Source organism: Eublepharis macularius, chromosome 13 (assembly GCF_028583425.1).
Source record: "Eublepharis macularius isolate TG4126 chromosome 13, MPM_Emac_v1.0, whole genome shotgun sequence".
In the NCBI taxonomy this organism is placed as follows: domain Eukaryota; kingdom Metazoa; phylum Chordata; class Lepidosauria; order Squamata; family Eublepharidae; genus Eublepharis; species Eublepharis macularius.
Genome location: NC_072802.1, coordinates 60345588 through 60363712, shown reverse-complemented (window position 1 = coordinate 60363712; position 18125 = coordinate 60345588). Strand labels below are relative to the sequence as shown.

At 44.7% G+C, this 18125-nt stretch overlaps 1 protein-coding gene across 3 annotated transcripts in view; it reads right to left on the bottom strand.

The window, feature by feature from the left end:
• Positions 1–18125, bottom strand: part of ZDHHC8 (zinc finger DHHC-type palmitoyltransferase 8) — a 165055-nt gene that overhangs the window by 16628 nt on the left and 130302 nt on the right. For all 3 annotated transcript variants that reach the window (XR_008598135.1, XM_054997000.1, XM_054997001.1), the window contains exons 4-7: positions 10089–10261; positions 7420–7522; positions 5570–5661; positions 2171–2303 (exon numbers count right to left, since the gene is read on the bottom strand). Coding sequence is in view for 2 of the 3 variants with exons in the window: in XM_054997000.1 (XP_054852975.1) it covers positions 2171–2303; positions 5570–5661; positions 7420–7522; positions 10089–10261 (501 nt within the window). In the remaining variant the exon portion in view is untranslated. The remainder of the gene's footprint in view (positions 1–2170; positions 2304–5569; positions 5662–7419; positions 7523–10088; positions 10262–18125) is intronic.

Here is an 18125-nt window from a genome sequence, read left to right as displayed (position 1 = left end):
TCATAGCTTTTCACAAACCATGAACTTGCACAAACTTGCCCCAGTTCGTGAACGGGTTCATTCGGTTCATAAAAATGTCTCCTCTGGGTCAGCAGAAGATCTGCAGAGAGCCAATCCCCCCCGTTGCCTAGGAAACTGATTGATCGGCACCAGGCTGTCTGCAGTGATGAACCGAAATACAAATCAAACGAATCAGGCTAAAATTAATCACAATTCGTGAGAAAGGAGCTCCCACAAACCACCAGTTTGTGAACCACAAATCAGCCCAGTTTGTGATGAACTTTGGTTCATATTTAGTTCAGGCCCAGCTCTAATATCAATGCGTTAAGACTTAATGCATATTAATTGTTTCTTTGGCATTTTTAATCCCTTTCATTGTACTTAGAGTCAGAGTGGTTAAAAAAACGGCGCTTCTCTACACTTTTCAAGGCTTGCTCAATGTACGGAGCCGGGATACGTATGTGTACTGAATGCATGATGTACAAAATATTTAAGTAATGCTAAATAGGAACGCTTAAAGATCCAAATGTTGGTCCAGGTATTCTGGGGTGGATTGGCCGTTACGGCCACCAAAACTTTTCTGGTGGACCAATGGCCTCTCCCCACTTGGGCTCGGTCTACCCAGGGGCACATGGGCAATGTCTGGCTTTTCTGAGCCACGTGTGGAGAGGAGGAGACAGGCTACCTCTTCTTCCCTCCCTTCTTTGGGTGGGCAGGGCTGTTCCCCCCTTCCTCTGTCCCTGCAGGTACTATATTGCAACTGGAATTCCCCATGCATGCAATTCTAGAATAAAGATGCAACTATGCATCACAGATGGTATCTTTTTAACAGAAAGCAGCTATTGGGTCTGCTATTTCTAGTGCTCTCAGGAAGAGTGGCTAGGTGACTCTTTCCCCTCTTGCTGTTTTTCCCACTAAAAATCACCATTCCCGAGCAAGTGGGGTGATAGTTGTCAGTGGGAAAACAGCACAAGAGTTCAATAGCTCCTCTCCCCCATACCAGTCTCTCCTTTAAAATCTCAGTCCCAGCAGCTTCATTCTCTTTAAAAGAAACCTACAAGCAACATGTAGCTCCAATCAAAGAGGCCTGACTTTCACACAGTTCTTGTTTTCCGTCAGAAACTTGTTTGTTCCAACTATCTTTCCAAACTAGAAAATACCTTCTGCTTCAAAAATGTGTTTTCTATCCTTGGCTACAATCCACATGTTATTTGCAAGAAAATAATCCTGAGATGCCCTGAGACTCTTATGAAACAAGCATCTTGCAAACTACAGAATGGATGTTAAGTCATTTAAAAACACTGGGCTGGTCCCTATCATCAACAAATAAGTCTGCCCCAAAGGCTATGCTAGGGATCACAGGACTGGCATGGGCAAAAGCCACACAGAATGAAGTCTGTGCTGAGGAGAGGGATCTGGCAATATTGAGTAGAAAAGTGGGTAGGATCCTACCCAACTATGTCCTGCTTCCCAGCCCCAAGGATTATTATGGGGGCAGATTCCAATCATAAAGTTTAAACACAATAAATCGACTGTGAATCATGCATTAAAAATCTATCTAAAAGGGTGGCAAAAGAATTGCCTACAATAAAGCAGCAGAAAAGTCCTAAACTGAATGGGCAGTAGAAAAGAGCAAGAGTCCAGTAGCACCTATAAGACTAACACAATTTGCGGTAGGGTATGAGCTTTCATGAGTCATAGCTCACTTCTTCAGATACCAGTGGGCAGTTGTTTATTTATTAAATTTATATCCTGCTTTTTGGTCCTCAAAGCGACTTGAAATGTCTTATTGGGTTGGATCCAACAAGCTTTTTCACTCACCTTATTCCCTTTTACAGCCCTCATGCCGCATGGCTTTTTTCCATGCAGTTCCCATATTCCCCAGCATAGCTTTTTTGGTGGTCAAAGGGGACCCCCTCCTTCCTTTTTCACCAGTGGAAAAGCTGCCTGGAACCAATCCATCATCTTTTACTTCTCCTGCTCCACCTCTTCTAATATATTATCCAACACCTGCTCTTCTGAGATCTTGTTTTGTTGATGTTTTTGGAATGACAATGTTGGGGTGTTCTTTGACCCCTTCTCCCCAGGAATAGAAATTTTTAATATTTGGGGGGCCAGCCAAGCAAGGAGAAATCACTTAAAACATGGAATGTGAAACATGGTTCTCTACCTTGCTCCGGTTGAGGTTGGCTTGAATGCCGTTATCACTTATCTTGACTGTAATCTGCCGTTCAGTTAAATCTGGTCTCAGAAAAGGTGGCTTCACACTTACTGGCTGCTTCTTCTTTGGCTCAACAATGTACCTGAGAAATTAGTTAAAGATTTCTTCTTTTAAAAAAAAAACCCCAAACAGCCCTCTTGGCAAACAGGCAAGAAAAAAAAATTCCAACTCATATTTTGTTCACATAGCTGGAAGAAGCAGTTGTAAGTGGCTTGGGAAGTGCCAGTTCTGTTATACTGACATTCTGAGAGGATGGGGTCCAAATTGGCAGTTCCCACTGATTCCCCATTTTTGCTGCAGACCCCCTCACCCATGTCATTCATCAGAGGTCTCCTCTTACCCAGGAGCAGCATTTTGTGGAGCTAAGTGGATTGCATTGGGAGGGGGGAGGCAGGAAAATTCTGTCCTGCCATTGGACAATTTAACTTGGATCCAGCCAATGGCTATGATGCCTGGGAGGGTTTCTCTTGCACAAGCTGCACAGACATTAATGAGAGTTCCCATTCATTTCCATGGGGCTTCTGCAGGAGAACTTCCCAGCCGAGGGTGCCCAGAGAAGACAAAGCAGGGCAGTTTGAAAGTCAACTTGTAGACTCTGCATGCCTTCGAAACTCTTTACAGAGCACTTTAGCAATATCTTTAACCATGACCTTTGGTTTCAAAAAGCACTAATAAGAAATAGCTGCCACAATCCAAAAGGGCAAAGCCATGAGAAGTCAGAACAAGAGTCCAACTACTCCAGCATTTCCTTTGCTATAATGGTGATCCGAGGTGGAACTCATTGGGTTGCCAGCACAGAGGGCAACTCTTGGCGGGAGGTGGTGCCCCTGGTACTACATGTTTGCGAGAAAAGTGCACACATGCTCCCAGGTCCAATGACGTCACTTTGGGTCAGCTGGAACAAGGGGGTTGTTTTTAAAAGTTTAAATCGCCCTTGGTGAAAATGGTCACATGGCTGGTGGCCCTGCCCCCTGATCTCCAAACAGAGAAGAGTTTAGATTGCCCTCCATGTTGCTGGATCACTGCGAAGGGCAATCTAAATTCCCCTCTGTCTGGAGATCAGGGGGCGGGGCCACCAGCCATGTGACCATTTTAAAGAGGTTCCGGAACTCCATTCCACCGCGTTCCAGCTGAAAAAAAGCCCTGATGGTGATTCTAACGATTCAGGGAAGCCTCAAGAAGGACATGAAAGCGGTAACCCTCCTTTACTGTTACCCTACCAGCTCCCACCACATACTGCCTCTGAAGGGGAAACCTACAGTTAGCTATCACAGCTAATAGCTCACTGAAAGCAGTTCAGGCTGCAGGTACAGCATATTACTGTTCCACAGTGCCCACATCTAGCATTGCCTCTTGCAAGCACATTTGTTACACACACAAGTCAGAACTCTTGTGAAATTGCAAATCAGTGCTGTGAGCGCATTCAGGGTGAAACAGCCTTTCCATCTCAGCCTCTCTACGTGAATGCATACACCCTCTCTGTGGTTTCCAAAGCACTCTATATCAGGGCAAGCATATAGAAAACTAACATGTTCCAAATCATGTATATTTTTTTGCCAAGTGGAAAATCGTCTCTATTTCATAACTTCAAAAGCTGTCAAGGAGATTGAAAACCACTGCCACCTTCCATCAATTATAATGCTAAGGCACAATGAAGCAGATTGTGGGATTTCAGTTTTGTTCAGACAATGGATAAAATCTCGTTGAAAAGGGGGGCTGGAATAGCAGGAGAGGGAGAATCTTCGAGACCGAGACAATAATTGCTGCAAAGATCACAGCTGATACGGATCTGCCTGGATACTGAATTTCATCCGATAAGCAACTCCTAGCACGCAAAATCAATTAAAAGGGGCTGGGGACGAAATGTACTTGAGCACATGAGAGCTTGGCCTGATTTACACATGTGGCAGGATGAGGTGGGAAGAAGGGGGGAAGGATGCTGAGGCGGTAGGCCAGACTGTGCCTTTGCAACTTGCAGGTGGAAACCATGGAGGGTCATTGAATCTTGCCCTATATTCCCTGCTAACAGAAAACCAGCACAACCAGGGTAGCCAACTCCATCTTGGGAAATTCCTGAAGGTTTGGGGACAGCGTGTGGGAAGGGTGGAGTGTGGGGAAGGGAAGGTCAGTGAGGATGTCACACCATAGAGTCCACCCCTCTGCCATTTCCTCCAGGAAAGCTGATCTCAGTAGTCTGGAGATCAGTAGTAATTCCAGGAGAACTCCAGGCCCCACTTTGAAGTCGAGAACCCTAAACACAACAAAGAAAGAAAGGAGATGGAAGCTTTCTCCCTGCAGGGGGAGAGAGGAGGCAAATGCATTGAGCCACGGCATTGGGAGAAGAGACGTTAACTCCACCCACAAACACATTTCCCCCAATTGAAAATCCCCACCCTGCCTACTTTAGACAAAACCAGTATCTGTCCTTTCCCCCCTCAGGGGCTTAATGAGTCCTCACACCAGTTCAGCCTCTCCTTCTGACACTGGTACAGAAACCGACAATGCAATCCAACCGAATTATGAAATCAGCATATTCCTGCTTTGAGGCGGAGTTGTGACCATATAAACCCAGTTCTTCAGTGATTACCAGGGCTTTTTTTTCTGGGAAAAGAGGTGGTGGAACTCAGTGGGCTGCCCTAGGAGAAAATGGTCACATGGCTGGTGGCCCCGCCCCCTGATCTCCAGACAGAGGGGAGTCTAAACTCCCTTCTGTCTCAGGGGGTGGGGCCACCACCCATGTGACCATTTTCAAGAGGTTCTGGAACTCCGTTCCCCCGCGTTCCTGCTGAAAAAAAGCCCTGGCGATTACCATGTTGCCAAAATGATGTGAAGCCGTCAAGTCAGAGTCTCTCTACGCAAGTCATCTTACGCAGGGATGCTCAAGTGAAAGACCTTGATCTCCCATTGGGGATACACGTGCCCTGCTAGGGAGACAGAGTACACTTGAATAGAAGACCACACAGAAAGTAAGTCACTTGAACGTCCCCGTGTAAGATGTCTTGTGTAGAGAGTCAGTGGCAGATGGAGGATTTGGATTCTGGTTTTCCAAGTCCAAGACTTTTAGTAAACAATAGACTGGGCCCCCAGGACCCTTGAGATGCAAACAGCTGGATTTACTTAGGTTGACTCAGCCTTCCATCCTTCCGAGGTCGGTAAAATGAGTACCCAGTTTCCTGGGGGTAAAGAGTAGATGACTGGGGAAGGCAATGGCAAACCATCCCGTAAAAAGTCTGCCAAGAAAACGTGATGCTATGTCCCCCCATGGGTCAGTACTTGCACAGGGGACTACCATTACCTTTACTTAGGTTTAACCAGTTAGATAACTGGCTTTAATAATAACTAGTTTACCTGGGTGCCAGAGGGCTGCAGAGAACATGTTCCACGTTACCACAGCATCCTCGAGTGAAAGGATTCACTCCTCCACGGAATTTACCTGTCACCTGCAACCACAATAATCATAGTGCTTTGAACAGGTAAGAAACACGTCTGTTAGGACATCTACAGCATATCTGCCCATCTCGTCTCCACTATCATAAGGGTCCTGCTGGATCAAATCAAAAGATCTGTCTACTCTGTTATTCACTTTCCAACAGTGGCAAACCAGATGTTTCAAGGAAGCCCTCAAGCGTGGCCTGAAGGTGATAGCCTTTCCCAGATGTTTGCCTTCCAGCAAGTGGAAGCCCCATTCAGCTATTGGAAGTAATAGCTGTTTGCGGATGATAAAAATTTCTGTTTCCCTAAGTCTTCTCAGGCAGGGGTGGGTTGGGAAGGAAAAATAGCCCTGAAAAGGGCTGCATGCCCACCCACCCTCAAAGGAGACAGGGAGAAAGAGACAGCCAGGCTGGGCTTCTTCTTCCCTGCATGGCGGCGCATTGGACTTGGCTGGGCTGGACATTTGCTTCTCTGTGCACAGCTTGGCTGGTCATGGGATGAGGGCCACTGGCTCACTGCAGTGCATGGTGGTGATGGTTGCTTCTTGCCTCACACCGGGCACTGCGGCCACCGCTAGCCACCTCGGTGCTGGAGTGGCCCAGACAGAGGCAGGGCAGCTACCCCAGGCTTTCCCCAGTGGGCTTAATGGCCAACCCTCCTCTGATCTCAGGGTCAAATTAGGAAACAGAATGAAGATTCCGCGCCCCCCCCCCTTCTTTTGAAGAAAAATTATAGTTGTGCAGAGTCCAAACTCAGATCAGGACTCCATTAACTTTTCTGCTAGAAATTTGTGGGCACGATCAGCCCAAATACAGTTAAGGGTGTGCTTGCACGTCACGTTGCAATAATCAGGAATAACCTTTTGCTGCGGAGATGTAACAGGAAAGGCATATCTCCACAATGAAAGGAGCTAGTGACCTACTTTTTTTAAAAAAGCCGGGAATTAAAACCCTTTTTACACATTGGTATAACTACATTTCGATATGACACTATTCAACTGCAAATTTTTTAAAAAAACCTTTAAAAAAACATTTCTGGTGCAATGAGTAAACCACCATGCCTCTGTTTCTTGACTATAAGTTGTCACTAACTCCTGCTGGTAAACAATGTTATGCCTTTAAGTGTCTTATTTAAACATTTCATCATCTCTCTGTCCTTCTCCAAAGGGTATAATTCTCTCTCTTACATATACCCCATATAGAGATGCCAGTCCCCCACCCAGGGCAGGGAATCCTCCGCTCCCACCCTCCACCCCCGCTTACCTGGCTGGTGTGGGGGGGAACGCGCCTCCGGAGGCACGTCTCTGGGCAGTGCAACGTGCTCCCTGGTGGCATGGCATGCTCCTGCACGCCGCAGTGGCCAGATTAGGCCTGATTTGGCTGGATTTGGGCTGGATTCAGGCCAAATTGGGCTGCTGTGGGGCGCAGGAGTACACCTGCACTCCGCAGCTGTGTGTGCAAAAGCTAAATACCAAAGGTAAGAGCCAGGCCCAGTTCTCCCGCCAGGGGGGTTGGGGGACTTGGCATCCCTAACCCCATATCTCTGCAGAGAACATGGAAATACAAACATACATGAAGCTGCCTTATACCGTCAGGCCGCTGACCCATCTTATAGTAGTCTGACCGGCAGGCTCCGATAAAAGTCTTTCCCAACACAGATGGACAAGCGATACCAGGAAGACAGCATGGAATTTTCCACATGAAAAGCATGTGCTCTATCCTACAGTCACTCTCTCAGTGTTTAAATCATTTAAATTACCTCCTTACCTGTTCATTGGTTGTGCGTCCTCGTGCCACTAGAACTATATGGAATCCCGTGAGGCCAATGACTGGAATAAAGAACAATCCAGCCACACACATGACAGCCATGCTGGGCCCAACATTAAGGAAACTCTAGCATTTAAATTAGGATAAAAATGACTGGAAGAGAAGGGAAAACACTCCAGAGCCTGACAGAAAGTCTTTTGGAAGGAGCCCTGGAGAAATCAAATCCTTTTTGTTTCAGTGAAAATGATGGACTGAACTGAACTAAACAAAGAAACTTAGAATTTTATATAAATATTTAATGTTAACAGCAAGACTGCAGGTTGTTCATACTCATGAAGGAGGTTCATACAGACTATATTTTATGGTGTTGGGGCCTGACACCAACCACATGAGTTCCCAAGCACTTATCTTAATTGTCAGTAGAGTTACGAAGCCTTGCCTGACAACTAGCAGGAGACCAGGGGTCAGGAAAATGGGGTTAAGTGGATGGCTGTTTTACCATAGAGTTTCTGGCAATTCCTAGAGAGACATGATGTCTCTTCCAGATTTTTCCCAAAAGTGACATCATGCCATCACTGATTGTAGTTTTTTTTAAAATTCCTCCTGCTGATTGCTGGAATGCCAGCAGACAAGGCCTTCTGGGGACAGATCTCCCTCCCCAAGCAGGCATACGGCAACCCTGATGTTGAGGTGTGATGTACAATCACAGACCCACCATCATACCTCCTCTAGAACAAAACCGGCACCAGGTGTTGGCATTCTTGAGCTGCTGTCAATGCCTAGAGCTTTGGGACGATCCACCACCAATCCCTGACTCACCATGGCACAGCAGCAGCATCCAGTTTGATGTAGTGCTTAAGAGCAGCTGGACTCTAATCTGGAAAACCAGGTTTGATTCCCCACTCCTCCACTTGCAGCCAGCTGGGTGACCTTGGGTCAGTCATAGCTGTCTCGGAGCTCTCTCAGCCCCACCCACCTCACAGGGTGTTTGTTGTTGTGGGGATAATAATGACATACATTGTAAACCACTCTGAGTGGGTGTTAAGTTGCCCTGAAGGGTGGTATATAACTTGAATGTTATTATTACTGTTATTATTATTATCAGGGCTTTTTTTCAGCTGGAACGTGGTGGAACGGAGTTCTGGAACCTCTTGAAAATGGTCACATGGCTGGTGGCCCCGCCCCCTGATCTCCAGACAGAGGGGAGTTTAGATTGCCAAGCGGTGCAGAGGGCAATCTAAACTCCCCTCTGTCTGGAGATCAGGGGGCGGGGCCACCGGCCATGTGACCATTTTCTTCGAGGGCAACCCACGGAGTTCCACCACCTCTTTTCCCAGAAAAAAAAGCCCTGATTATTATCCACTGCTGCTGTGCTGTGTGATAGTAGCAGGACTGGCCTCTCCTAGGGCAGACTGGACCTCTCCAAGCCCATCTAAACAAGGGAGAAGTGATGAGAGCTTGAAGGAAGAACAGCAGTCGCTGCCCTTCCTTAGTGACTCTTACTCTTACTCTGGTGGTGACTTTAGCAGCCATCTCTGCTCATTTGCTGGGCGACTGACGGTGGCAACAAGCAGCTACCACTTTATTTATTCCTCTGCCTGAATGAGGAAAGGACAGGTGGAGGACAAGTTGATGGTGGTGCACTTGGAGTTTGGCAGAAGTCACTTTCCTGAGGGCCTCCCCTAAATGGAACTGGTAGCTCAGGTAGCCATATTATGAAAGCCACGTCCTCTGCAGGGGCCACTGAGAAAGCCCTTTCTCCATCGCCTCTACAGATGCATCTTTCGGGGCAATATCTTTTCTTTTCTTGGTATGATAGAACATCACACTGCAGCATCAGCTCCCATCTGCCATCTCAGAGTTTAATGAGAAGTAACAACAGGAGATCCATGAAATGTTCCCCTGCTGATCTGTAAACTGCAAATACCAGCTGGGGAGGTGTGGAGGAACAGTTTGGATCAGGAGTGCAGGCAGAGCTGGGGTGAATGCTCTCTCACTATGCCGTCTCCATCACACAGATATACACACACTCCAGGTGCTTCGGCACAAGGCAAACAGAAGCCCCAGGGAGGAAAGAACATTTAGAACTGAAAAAAAAAAGGCCCAGGAGAAATGGTGAATCCCTCTCTCCTACAACTCTATGCCCTGGTTTGAAGAAGAGCCAGCCAGGCTGCTATTTGCAGTTTAAAATATAGGGAAGAGAAAGAGTTGCTGGAGGAAAGAGAGAGTTTAACCCTTCCCCCATCCTCTCTCTTCCACAATTTAAAATGCAATTCCAAACAGAGTGGAATTCCACTGATCTCAACAGAGTTAGAAGGGAATAACTGCTGGATGGGCCTCTTGAATGAAAACAAACACTTTCATCCCTCAGTGCTCTTCGAAGTACCAATTTCCTGCTGCAAATTAGCATGTTATAAAACCATGGAAGACATGATATAGGGGTGTTTCTCGTCAGGTGTGGTTTGGCCCTAAAAAGGTGCACAGGGATGTCATGGTACAGGTGATCTTGGAGGAAGAGAACTTGACATAGGCCAGAGAGCAAAAGCTTCAGAGAAGGTACGAGAATAACAGTGAGGGAACACAGGTAGTTTACACAAGTTCCAATGTGGGTCCACACATCCAATTCTTCTAGGGCAGCTGTGAACATCCCGCATGCCGAGCAAGGATACGTAATGGCGGTGTGTACTGCCCCCAGTTTTTCCGCATGGTTTAAAACGAAGATTAGTCCAAAGGTGAATACTCCAACCATGTGGGCACTCAAGGACAGCAAGAAAAGGAAAAAATATCGGTAGTTCCTCCGTCCTATGCAGTTATTAACCCAAGGGCAGTGATGGTCAAAATCCTTGTAAAGAGAGGAAGAGAAAGGGTATAAACATCCAAAAGAAGCAACATGATCCAAAAATCACACCCAAGTTATACCCAATATTTTGGAGAGAGTTTGAACCAAAACAATTCAGTGGGTGAAATATGTATCATTCTGATAATCTGTTCTGAATATTATTTGAAAAGTAAGTTAAGTTTGTAGATAGCAGCATTTTGGGGGGGGGAAAGCCTTAAAAATATGAACATTAACTAGTAACGCCTTTGCAGCAATAATAGCTATATCATTGGCCTCAGTTATTCGTTATTAACTGTCCCCTGATCTGCTGTAGCATAATGGTTAAGAGGATGGGCTACAAATCAGCACTCTGCTGGTTCAAATCCCACTATTGCCATGAGCTCAGTCGGTGGCCTTGGGGAAGCCATTCCTGTCAGCCACAGCTCCCCAGCTGTATTGTGGAGATAATAATACTGACTGCTCACTGCGCTGAGTAAAGCACTAATCTGTCTAGAAGAGTGGTAGATAAGCGCAGTTATTATTATTCTTATTTTCTGCCCTAGAAAATCGCTAGTATTATCTGTCTATTTTGTCAATTTTCTTGTGAGCATTATGTTGAGAAGCAGCATATTAACATACCAAAGAAGTACATTTTCTGTAACATCATCACATTCACCAGTTTCACTTCCATCCCCCTTGTTATGACAATGAAATAATTCCAAACTCAGTTAAAACTCCAGGTTGTGCTAATAGACTATCCCTGACTGGTTATAACAGGCAGCACTGCCATATTATTATCTTGCCCTGCTTTCCAAACATATAATACCTGCAGCCAGCCTTAATCAGTTAGGAGAAGCAAAAGCCGGAGGTTTTCAGAACTTGGGAGGCAAACTAGCAATTTAACAAAAAGGACCAGTCTGTGAGCAGATCAACCTGCAAATCAATCAGACCTTAGAGTCATCTTCCCTCTGAACTGTAATGCACCACCCAGTGCCCTCTGCTTGCAAGCTGCCCTCAGTATCTGGATCCTACCGGCAAAATTCCTGGTTTTAGACTGCCCCACCTCCCTGACACCATACAGAGAAGTTGTCAGAAGCCAAACATTTAAATAAATCTTTATCCATATCCCTATAAGAACTGCTTAACAAGTTTTCAGGATTCCAAAAATAAAAAGCTAGTCTTCAAGAGTGTGTCATTTCTAAATTGCTTTGTTCATATGAAGCATTGCTCACGTTTTTGCTCTGACCAATTTACTATTTTTCCTTCTTAAATCGCTACCTCTTTTTTATCTTTTTTTTTTTTTTGTTAAAAACACTATACCCCTTGGAATGTTCTGTGAACAAAAAGCACGCTTTAGCTCTTCCCTAATGAATCATAAAAAAATAATGAGGCAATTGACAAAACACAACTGTTCCAAGGAAAAACTAGTTACATGTAGTTCTGGAAATTTTGCAAGTGAGACCTTGAGCTTTAGGCCTTTTATTGAAAAGGGAAATAACAAGGGAATTCCTTTTTGGTCTGGTTATGGCACATATGTGTATGTGGGAGGATCAGGTAACTGTTCCATGGTTCACAAAAACTGTTCCATGGTACACAGGGCAATCCACTGTCTTCTCTCAGTCTCGAGATGATTGCGGTAGCAAAGGTTCAACATGAAAACCAAAAAACCAAAGCCATATAATGCTTTTTATTACAACCAAGCAAACTAACACAAATCCAGATGTGTGCTTTAGGGTTAAAACTACAGCCTGATGAGAGGGACGAGTGTTCCATTTTTATCCACATTGTCACCTGTCCATATAGAGTGGGAAAGAGAAGCATACTTTGTTAAATAAAAATAACAACAGCAGCAACAACAACAACATTATCACAGTCCACCTGGGCCGTTTCCACACGGCTCCCTGCTGCTCGTAACAATCCAGAATATCGCGAAAAAAATGCAGAAGATCGCGTTTTCTTGCACGAGATTTGCGCGACGTCATGTGCGACGTTTTTTTCGCGATATTCCGGGTTGTTACGAGCAGCGAGGAGCTGTGTGGAAACGGCCCTGATGTTTGGGCTGGATTTTGGGGGTGGGTGAGTCCGCCACAAACTTGGGTTTTATCTAACAATCTACGAGTCAGTGAGGTATCACTTTAGTATGTTGCATGTTCCAAATAGTGCGGCTGTTTGCAACAGTCCAATGGTTATCCTGTCTATGCCGATATCACTTAGATGTTTAGTTAGTCCTTTTGGAATCACACCTAGCATTCCTGTCATTACTGGAATAACCATTGTATGCTTCTTCCAGAGACACTGGATTTCAAATCTTAGATCTTTATATTTTTTTATCTTTTAAATCCTTTTTTCTTCAATTCGAATGCCACCTAGGTTTGCTACATCAATCAGTTTGGCCTTCTTACTTTCAACCACAGTAATATACACAGTCTTATGTTATAACTTCTTATCTGTTTCGATTTTGAAATGCAACAAGAGATTAACTTTCTCATTTCCAACAACTTACTTGGTCTGATATTCCCAGCTATATTTTGCAGACAGCGTATACTTTTTGCATAAATTTCAGTGCAGCATTGCAGTATTATGGCCGTTTTTAGTCAATTTGTGCGATCTTACGGCACCTTAACCACTTCATCTAACTCAGTACATAATCTACACTTGCTGTCATTCGTGGTCTTGTCAATTTTCATTTTCATACAATTCATTCTTAATGCCTGTTCTTGTGCAGCTAATATAAGTCCTTCCATCTTTTTTTTAATATTCCTTGCAATAGCCATTTCCAGCTGTTGATATTGTCAATTTTACCTGCAGTATTATTTATGTGTTGACCATGCAGTAGTTTACTTTGCCATGCCTCCATGTGATTTTTCAACATTTCTTTCCTGTATTCGTTTTTTTTACCCTTAACTTGAATTATCCTTCTCTGTCAACATCAGCCAGCATCTTCTCTTTCTTGCCCCTGATGTAATCATTTAGCACCCTTTTCCCTTCTTCTACTGTTTGTTTTACTTGAAACAGTCCTCAACCACCAAATAAAGTCAATCTCTGTCACTTCGAGGATGTAGGACATGATTGGCTGTCACAGTTTTCCTGTTTTGCAGTCTAGTGCCTCTGATTTAGCTTGTGTGCAATCTACAATCCCAGTGCAGTATCGAATCACTGGGCTGGCCCAGGTGTTTATAGCACGAATTATATTTCCAAAGTTTAATTCTGACTTGAGTATTTTTGGACCCTTTTTATGTATTCAGCACAAGTCTTTTTTTTCACTATTGTATGCTGAATATTATTAGCTTGTAATATACACCAATATTTTCTTCATACTATAAGCTTTTGATTCAGTTTCCATCCACAAGTTATATTCCATCTGATTCAGTAATTTCCCCTTGTTTTATTGATAGCATTGCACATTTTTCAATTGCCAAGTCCATAGCTATATCTTGGCTAAATATCTGCACTGTATGTACTATAGACTTGATTTTCTCTTCAGGTTTCCAGTCATCCATATGTAGCAAATGAGATATGTTTCCCTGCTCCCTGTGAAATCTCATATCGACAATGTGTTTTATTCAGTATCATTGTTAGTGGTATCATATCAATGACAAGGTGACAGGGAATCACCTTGAAATATTTGCCATCTGATACTGACACATCCTAGTTCCAGTCCATTAGCTTCTTCTTGCTGTTGTTTTCACTTGTAGGCCGTTTCCACACGGCTTATCTTCCCTCAGAACGACCTGGAACATCATGCAAAACCCGTGGAAGATCGCGTTTTCTCGCGTGAGATTTGCGCAATGTCGCGCAAATCTCGCGTGAGAAAACGCGATCCTCCATGGTTTTTTGCGCGATGTTCCAGGTCGTTCCGAGGGAAGGTAAGCTGTGTGGAAACGGCCATGGTCTACCTTGCTTACTGGGAACCAAGATGGATTACAAGTGTGATAAAAAACTTTTCAGTCAGTAAGGAAATCGCAACAACATGATAACAACATTTAAATCTTAACAGCAAAGATTCCTAATAAATGAAAATAATGCAGTTGGGCTGGGAGTATAGAACAAGGGGGAAAGAAAAAGAACAACACAAGCAGCCGTATCTGTTTAAGGCAGCAAGACCTTCAGTGTAGGAAAAACCTTATCCCTAATAAAGGTCACCTTCTGAGCTGATCTGTTATACCACAGCTCTGATCCCTCGAAAAGAATGCTATCCTTAACAATTCTGTTTTTTTTTTTACATTTTGCAAAACAATAGAAATGTGGGGGCTAGGGTTGCTTGCTGTCTCCGGATTGGAAAAGTCCTGGAGATTTGGGGGTGGAATCTGGGAAGGCCAGAGTTTGGGGAACGATCTCAGCAAAGGTATAAGACTAGGATCTTGGAGACCCGTTTGAATTCCTGCTCTGCCGTGGAAGCTCACTGGGTCACACTCTTTCAGCCTAACCTACCTCACAGCGCTGTTCTGAGGATAAAATGGAGGCGAGGAGAGTGATGTAAGCAGCTTTGGGTCCCCGTTGGGGAGAAAGGCAGAGTCAAATTTTTAAAATGCCATAGAGACTCCATCATCCAAAGCAGCCACTTTCTCCAGGGGAACTGTTCTTTGTATTCTGGAGATGAGTTGTAATTTTGGGAGACCTCCAGGAACAATTTGGAGGCTGGTAAACTTTGTGGGGAAACCAGTTTGGTGTCGTGGTGAAGAGCGGCAGGACTCTAATCTGGAGAGCCGGGTTTGATTCCCCACTCCTCTGCTTGAAGCTGGCTGGGTGACCTTGGGTCAGTCACAGCTCTCTCAGAGCTCTCTCAGCCCCACCCACCTCACAGGGTGATTGTCATGGAGATAACAACACACTTTGTAAACCGCTCTGAGTGGGTGTTACGTTGTCAAACGTTGTTATTATTATTCCTAATAAAGGGATCTAAACTCTGATCTGGATCCAGTGGAAAATTCCTTTTAATGGTAGGGAGATTTTCGTCAATTCTCTTTTCCCATATCAGATTGCTCTGTTCCTGGGGTCCCCATGCCCCAGGAGCAGCATTTGGGGCTGCAGTGGGAAGGGGGAGATTAGGAAGTCCCACTTTCCTGATGGAAATCCTTCCCGTTCACAGAGGTTTTCTGCAAGGTCTAAGCCCCTGCTATCCCCACTCCTTAACTTACTGTAAGTCATTATTTGAAACACTTTATCCGAAGCCAAACTCCAACCCTAGAAGTGAGCTGGGCTGTAAGAAGACAACTTCGTGTAACAAAGAACACTACAGCAGGAAGGGAGTGCAGAGTTTAGCTGTCTTCACCTATGCAGTCTATTTAAAAAATCACCTCGACCTCACCATGCTTAACCTGATGGATAGGTGAATAAATGCATGTGGACTGCTCATCACATGAATTCTAAGAGCCAAGTAAAATTTTATTTTTTTATTTTATTAATGTCATTTACAGTCCGCCTTTCTCACTGAGACTCAAGGTGGATTACACAGCGTGAGATTAGATAATAAATAGATACAAGCTCACAAAGTCATAGCATTAATAGGAATCCAATGCAACATAGTGGTGAGGTCTATGGTTTCTAACTCATTAGCGGATCATCTGAGATCCCCTCCCTACAATATAGCCCTCCTATCTGAGTAAAAAGCCTTTTTGAATAATTCGGTTTTGCATCGTTTGCGGAAAGCCAGGAGAGTGGGGGCTCTCCTGGCCTCCTCAGGCAGGCTATTCGACAGAGTGGGGGCCACCATAGAGAAAGCCTGTGCACGGGCTGCTGTCAATTTCGCCCATGTGCAGGGTGGCACCTGCAGGAGACCCTGTTTGGAAGAGCAAAGCTGCCATGGAGGACCATAGGAAGGGAGGCGGTCCCGTAGGTATGCCGGACCAAGGCCATGAAGAGCTTTGTAAGTGATAACCAATACCTTGAACACAGCACGATAACTAATGGAGCACAGTAACAATGGAGTGACTGCAAATTGGGAGTGATGTTCATGCTCCTGCTCATTCCTGATAAGTCGAGCTGCAGCATGTTACACCAAGTGGAGTCTCCAAGTTTAGATGGGAGACCTATGTATAGTGCATTATGATAGTCAAGTCTTGATGTTACCATAGCTTGGATCTAGGTGGCCAGGTCAGCCATGTTGAAGTAAAAAGCCAGGCTAAGGAGAAGCTGTAGAAAGCATTTTTTGGCTGCCTTAACTTGTTTTTCTAGTAATAGCACTGGATCCAGTATAATCCCTAGGCTCTTACCAGAGTCTGCAAGAGTCAGACAAACTCCATACCACCTGTTTGCCATCAAATGCATGGTGGGGTTTAGGCTGGGTTTGTTATATACAGAATAGCTGTGTAAATTGGCCCTAAATCAGCCTTGATTGTTTACTATTGTCTGGCAACAAAAAACTGCACTTTACAGTGTTAAGTAATTGTGAAAATTTAGAACCACAATGTGAATGGAAAGGAGCTGAATAATAGCCCTTGGCCTACTGGGAACAAAAATGGAAACACAATAATAAGTATTTCATTATGGCCAAGTCTCCAGGTGGAAATGCAAAAAAGTCTAGAGGATTTTCACACAAAAAAGAAAAAGAGTACAAAGAAATCAATGAAATGCTTGGTTTGAGGATACAGTTTATTGATTCAAGAGATATTAACAGCTGTGCCTTGCCTGCCCTGTAAACAACCATAGTTTAATATTGTGGCAATGCTGTCTATTATGGCCAATCAGGGACACAGTCTAATAAAGCGGCAAGGCTGTTCATTACAGCCAGTCAAGAGATGGCAAGATGTGTACATTTTGTTCAGTGCCTTCAAAAACAGAAAAGAAAGGGAAACCTACAGGCAAGATGAACGTACGAAATTGCCTTATATGAGTCAAACCGGGGCTTTTTTTCTGGGAAAAGAGGTGGTGGAACTCAGTGGGTTGCCCTCGGAGAAAATGGTCACATGGCTGGTGGCCCCGCCCCCTGATCTCCACGGCGCGGAGAGCAATCTCAACTCCCCTCCATCTGGATATCAGGGGGCGGGGCCACCAGCCGTGTGACCATTTTCAAGAGGTGCCGGAACTCCGTTCCTCCGCGTTCCCCCTGAAAAAAAGCCCTGAGTCAAACTACAGTCCGTATAAACTGAGTATTGGCTGCTCTGGCGGGCAATGGCTCTCCAAAGGCAAAGAAAATTCTTCCTCAACTTTCATTGCTAGAGACCCTTCCATTGGAAATGCCCGGAGCTGCACGTGTTCTATCGCTGAGCCATGCCTTCTTCCTTAAATGTGTGAAAGTACTTCCCTCCAGTAGCAGGTGCAAGCATTTCTGCTTCAAGTCATACTCTGCTTCCCCTCATCCTTGCTTAGTTTCTCAGTCAACAGTAGGAGATATTCACAGTATGAAAACTGGGATATTACAAAGCATGTACATATTTTCATCTGTGAAATGTTACAGTGTACGCTGAGTATCGGATTCTTTTCTACACTTTAGTGAAAGCTAGTGTGGTATAGTGGATAGAGTGTCAGACTAGGATCAGGGAGACACAGGTATGGACCCCCACTCTGCCACGGAAGCTCATTGGGTGAACTTGGGCGACCCACATGTTCTCAACCTAACCTACCTCACAGGATTGTTGTGGGGATAAAATGGAGGAGAGTAGAATTGTGGGGATAAAATGGAAGAGAGTAGAATTATGTAAACTGTTTTGGGTCCCCACTGGAGAGAAAGTATTATAAATGAATTAAATGAAAATGAAATGAATGAATTACTTCATCTGTTAGGGGATTTAGGCTGTCCCTGAAAAGAAGTAAGGCCTTTTTGAACCCCGGGAATTCTCTGCCATTTGAGAACGGGCCATCGCTATCTCTTTCTCTTCTTAGAGAAGGGAGTAACAACTTATTTTGTTTTGCCTTTCTCACTTGGATTTTGCTCGATAATTTTGGAACA